The 6000-nt window shown below is 25.0% G+C and overlaps 1 protein-coding gene across 1 annotated transcript; it reads left to right on the top strand.

Moving 5' to 3' along the window:
• Positions 1 to 1981: 1981 nt before the first annotated feature.
• On the top strand, positions 1982 to 5745 carry LOC145844500 (chromatin accessibility complex protein 1-like). Its single transcript, XM_082951900.1, has 3 exons — positions 1982 to 2110; positions 2626 to 2746; positions 5252 to 5745. The coding sequence occupies exons 1-3, from the start codon at positions 1994 to 1996 to the stop codon at positions 5371 to 5373; spliced, it is 360 nt and encodes a 119-aa protein (XP_082808026.1). The 5' UTR covers positions 1982 to 1993; the 3' UTR covers positions 5374 to 5745.
• The last annotated feature ends 255 nt before the right edge of the window (positions 5746 to 6000 follow it).

Below are 6000 nucleotides of genomic sequence, written 5' to 3' on the forward strand. Positions count from 1 at the left end.
AGTAAAACCAAATTGTTTATAACTATCATTTCTCATTATTTTCTTTGACATAATAAAGGGTTCAGTACTAACTGAAAAAAATTATTCTAAGAAGTGTAAAAAAGCTAATTACTAGGACATTTACCTTTTAAAAGATTTATTAAACAAAAACAATGCTTCTGTCTATGACCTCAACAGTTTGTTTTTTAAGATCTGAAAAGAATCTTAAGAAGTGGGGAAAAGTACTAAAAGAATAAATAACAATTAGGCTTAAACTTGAAACAAAAATTTTTGTACATTTTAATATGAATTAGCTACTAAAAAAATATAAAATCAACTGTGCTAGGTTAAGCCAAAGTTGTATTTTCAATTGAAAACTATACACTGACATTAGTCTAAAACTTGTAAAAAAACTTTGGTAATTAAAATATATATCTAACTATTACAAGCTTGAGATTCAGGTATTGGTAGTAATTTTTTTTTGTAAACCAACAACTAAAATCTAGATAACAACTGAATTAGTATTGAGTTTGAAAGCTCCATTAGAATTATGCAATCAGAGTATGACATAATAATCAAAATTTTAATTGTTTTATATGATTTGAACTGCTTGTTAGCTTTAAAAATCAATAGTAATGTTTTGTTTAGTGAAATAAATTTAGGCTTAAAGTCGCCCAAGTTAAAGAAAAATCTCTTTATTCATCAAACAAAAATGAAAAGCCATCTCCCACCCCCTGGAATGTTGCAAGCACCCCTGGTTTGAAAATCCTGCTCCAAGCATTGAAATAAGTGTAAATGTTAATTTTTGTAAAAAAAATGTTGGGGCCCCCCTCTTCCTTTAAAAGTTTAAATTACATTAATTGTCGCAGTTAAATATTATACATTACTAAAAGCAATCGAAAATAAATTTGTTTTTTAGTTCTGGAAAAGAAGGAAAATGGGATCTAAACATTTCCTGTGAAAAGTTAAAAATTTTATTGAACAACTGCATCCTTAATTATGTAGTAACTCAGTTTTATTATTATACCTTACACAATAAAAGTAGTTGTTACCAATACACTAAGCTGCTGATGCTTTACTGATTTTTGAAAATTTATTATCAAAAGTGTTTTAAATAAAAAGCTTCTAGTTTAGTCATAATTTAAAAACGTTAGCAGAAGTATGCAAATTGAATGAAGTTTGACTTGACAAGGATTTGAAGAACTTGAAATATTATTATATAGGATGTAGTGGACAAAAAAATATCATAAATCCTGTACAGAATTTAGAAAACATAGATTAAAATAAGAAATTCTGGAGCACATCTAAAAGTAAACCATTAATGTTTATTATGTTATGTAGGAGTAATATACGTAATAATAATTATACTTCAGAAATTTAATTTTTATTTTTTTAATGTAAAAATAGCAAAAAAACGCCTTTTTTTTTGTCCTGGACAAGGCATAAAAAGATATCAGTGGTGTGCGACTCGATAACCAAATGGTTCTTCGTTCACCAGGTCCTAGGACCAAATATTTTGAGCGTCTTTTTTTCATTCAATAAACCATGATGATTCATACTTTTTTATGCACAAAACGTTGTGAACAGAAATATATTTTATATTCAAACTTTGTAAAACAGGTTTTGCCACATTGTTCTTTAAGTAGCTCAATAACAAGCTGAAATATTCTTAATATAGCATCAAAAAGCTTTTGTGACCTGAATTATTTTATAAAGTTATATTTTTTTTGATTTTATAAATAGCAAACAATTTGTACTAAAATATCTAAAAGTTACAAATTATTTATTTCATGCACATCAGCTTGATGTTCGATTTGAAATTCTAAATAAAGAAATTTTTCAATAGTTTTATATGTTTGTTGATTGTTATTTAGTTTATAGTTAATTTACATGAATGGTGTCTGACTCAGTAACAGTAAGGTTCTTTCATTCACCAGCTCCTTAGACCAAACTTTTTGTGCACTTTTTTTTTATTGTTCAATAAACAAAATATTACAGAAATAAACAAATAAAAATGGATCAAAGTGTCTTGCCCAAGTTTCCAACTACCAAAATCAAAACTATAATGAAAAGCTCACAAAATGTTGATCAAGTTGGATCAGTTGGTGTTTTTGCAATGACAAGATCAGCTGTAAGTTTACTTCTGAATTTTTATTAATTAATATAGTTTGTTTTATTAATCTGATTCTAATGCAAATAAGTCTTTTGTATGTGTTATTTTGTAATTTACTATGAAAAGTTTTCATTGGCTTTACGCCTTCAAATAGTTTAATATGTAATTACAATATCTTTAATTAAGCATTTTTAAACTAATTATTACCTAAATTTTTATGTTGACACTTTTGCTAATTATTTTAACAAACTGAAGCTAACTTGAATTTTTTATAACTCAGGCTGCTTTTTATTTTGCTTAAAAGAGTGGCAATCCTGATAAAGTACTAGAATTAAGTAGTTTTTATTTTTTATTTAAATTAAAGTTATTTCAACATAATTTGTTTATGTCCAATGAAATTTCTGATAAAAGTTTAACTGTTTTATTTTAATCAACAAATAAAAACAGTTTGAATTAAATTAAATGAAGTTGTAGTGCTAACCTAGTTGTAAATTAATACTTTTAAATGGTATTGTTGTATTTAAAATTTACAGGAAGCGTTTGTGAAATTGTTGATGAAAACAGTGAAGGAAAACAGCAATAACAAAAATGAAACTTCTTATAGTGACATTGCCAATCTTGTATCAGAAAACTCTATGTTTGACTTTCTTGAAGGTTATTTATATTATACAATTAATAACCCTGTTTTATTGCATCTTACATCCTATCTACTCATTAAGTTTTTGTTACTTTAGTTTTTCAAAGTATTAATTAAGGTAACAAAAACAGCTTTTATAATCAAAAGGTCCCACTTACTTATATTTTTGCATTTTTTCGGAAAAATCATTAGATTTACCTAGATAAAATTAAAATATTTGTGAAAATCCCTAGATTTCCTTTTTATTTTTTCTTAGTAATAGAAACTTGTAATATTCTTTACCTAACAATTTTTGTTTGTTTTAAAAACGTAAAAAAACTCAAACGACTATTGGTATTTTTCCATAATCTCAGACTTAATTTTTTTAATTTTTTCATTCTTATGAATAATATTTTTACTAATTACTTTTATTTTCAAAATGATGTTTTAGGTATTTAAGCTTGATTAACAGTAACTTTTTTTGAATTTTAGATTATATTGTAATTTTTATTTAAGTTTTCTTATAAACTCAAGCAGACTCAGCCTAGTTTGATACAACTTAGATTAGCTTCTGTTTACTAGGGCTAACTTTTTTGCCTCGAAGAAAGGTAACTTTATTTTTGTAAATAAGTTTTTTCTTTTATTTTAAGTTTAACAAATTATACAAAACAGTTTAAAAGTCTAGAAAAAAATAACAAATTTATAACAATTCCTTTGTTGAACATTTTTGACCAGTCTTGACATTTTTGTTTAACTTGAAATTATTTTATGAATATACTATTTGTAAATTAGCTGCTAAGGTCAGTACCATAGTAAATATATATTTTTAATAAAGAAAAAATAAATTATGATTTTTAATTTTTAATATTTTAGTCAGAAATCGATCAATTCAATATGAGAGATTTTTCTAAATAATGCAAGGAATATTTTCTAAAATTTTAAAGTAATTTTTCTCTAAATTCAAAACGGAAGATATAATTTTTGTAAAATAGTTTTTTTTTAATTTGCGCCTCCAATAGGAAACCTATTGTATTTCAGTTCTTCTGTGACTTTTACATATCTCAAAAACAAGTTTGAGTATTAAAAATCAGTAAAAAGTTTCTTGTAGCTCTAAAAAATAAGATTTAAGTTGTAAAAAAAGTTATTTACCCCCATGCATATGTCTTGAATAGTTTTTAAAATATTGGAGGGCTTCAAAAAATATTTTCTTAATTAATTAATTAAATTCTTAACTAATGTGTTAATAAATAAAACAAGTATAAAAAACAAGCTGGGCTTCTAAAATAAAATAAAAATTTGTTTAACAACTTTTTTGAGTATGTTTCATAAGTTATAAAAGTTTTAGTTTATTTTGTATTTGGCTCTTAAATTTTCAAATAGGCTAAAAATCAAAGTTATTGTTAAAAGGACGCTTTTAAACATAATAATAAAGTATAAAGAAGTGTTTATTATAGCCTAAAGTATAATGAAATAAAAATTGGTTTTTGAAAAGGATTAGTATTAAAATAATTAAACTTGACACAGATGTAATTTTAAACTAATTTTATTTTCTTTAAAAAAATGAGTACTTTTTTAATATCATTTTTTTCAGAGATGAATGATTCACAACATATTTTTTGTTGTTGGTTTTAGCCTGTCTAAAATAGATTTCTTGTTTAAATATCATAGTTTGTAGAACTGGATCCTTTTTTTGATGTCAAACTATTTTTTGAATAACTTAATCAAACTTTCAATTACATAGTTCACTTTACATTGTAAAACTCTAAACAAATGCATATCTACAAAATAACATATAAATACACTAGAAAACATTGAAACTTATTACTTTTGGATAAAAAACGTACAAGTCAATTTATTTTTGCGCTTCTCAATGTAGTTTAATTGCTTTTTTCACAATTTGGTCTATTTTATAGAGTTTTAGTTAAGCTACAAAGTAATTTTTACAGATTTTAAAAGTTAAAAATGTTTTTGAGATATAACAGGTCAAAGTCGGAGGCAACAATAGGTTCCTTATGGGAGTCGCAAACTAAAATGTTTCACTAAAAAAAACACTGTTTCACTAAAAATCTATCTTTTACGTTTTTTGAGATATATACCTCAAACTTTCAGGAAATGTTCCTTGCAGTATTTAGAAAGTTCTGTCGGAAAAAATTTAAATAAGTTAGAAAATAAAAACTTTATAAAACAAAAAAAAAAGTTCTTTAAATTTTTTTTTTTTTTTAAGTTTTGTTCCAACAGCATTTTCTAAATATTGCAAGGAACATTTCCTAAAAGTTTGAGGTAGCTATCTCAAAAAAAGTAGGAAGGATAGATTTTTAGTGATTTCTAATTATTTGCCGTTTTAGTTTGCGCCTCCCATAAGGAACCTGTTGTAGTCTCTGACTTTGACCGGCTATATCTTAAATATTTTGAGTTATAAAAATATGTAAGTAGAAACGTGTGGATTAGTTAAACTCGATAAAATAAGACTAAATTGTGAAAAAGTTGATTCACCTCCCTAACAACTAAAGTTAAGTTAAAATTTAATAAATTGTTACTTGCAGATTCCATACCGAAAAAGATAAAAGTGAGTGAGTGGAGAAAATTGATGGAAGAGAAAAGAAACAGAGACGAGCTTGAATCGTCAGATGAGAGCGAGGAAGAAGTGTCTGAGGAGGAAAGATGAATTTGAAGTTTTTATTTTTACCACATTTGAACTAGTTGCTTGTTGACTGTTTGTAGTTTAGTTTTTTGTATAAATTGGATTTGAAAGCTCGAGTTTAAGATTTTGCTTTGCTTCTGTGGAGCATGATCTCTGTTAGTTGTATTTCGACTAGTGTTTAGTATTCTCTTAAAAAATAACTTTTTGAAAGTATATTGAGACGGATCCACTATAGGCTATTGTTAATAACCTGTTTTTAACGATTTTAAATATATATTTTTTAAATATAATTATGTATTTGTTTGAATTTAGTGTTAACTTGACTATTACATTCAAATTATAAATTTTAAAGATTTACCTTTTTTAGCATGTTTTTAATTTCAATAAATGACTAGTTTTTGTTGTTTTCTTAGTTGGTATTACTTTATATCTCAAATTTACTACCAAATAATTTAAATATAGTGATGTACAGATTTAACTACTTAGATTGTACTAGAGCTAACTCGGGCTTATTTTAAGTTGTAGAATGTAAAAAACTCAGATTAGATTTTATTTTAAATTTAAGTATGTATTTTGATATTTTTTAAAGCACCTTCTTGCTTTTTTATAATTTTAAAACTCAATTGTCACTCAAAATTTCAGTTTTAAGTT

This window comes from Thalia democratica, chromosome 9, assembly GCF_965202585.1.
Source record: "Thalia democratica chromosome 9, ktThaDemo2.hap1.1, whole genome shotgun sequence".
NCBI lineage: Eukaryota > Metazoa > Chordata > Thaliacea > Salpida > Salpidae > Thalia > Thalia democratica.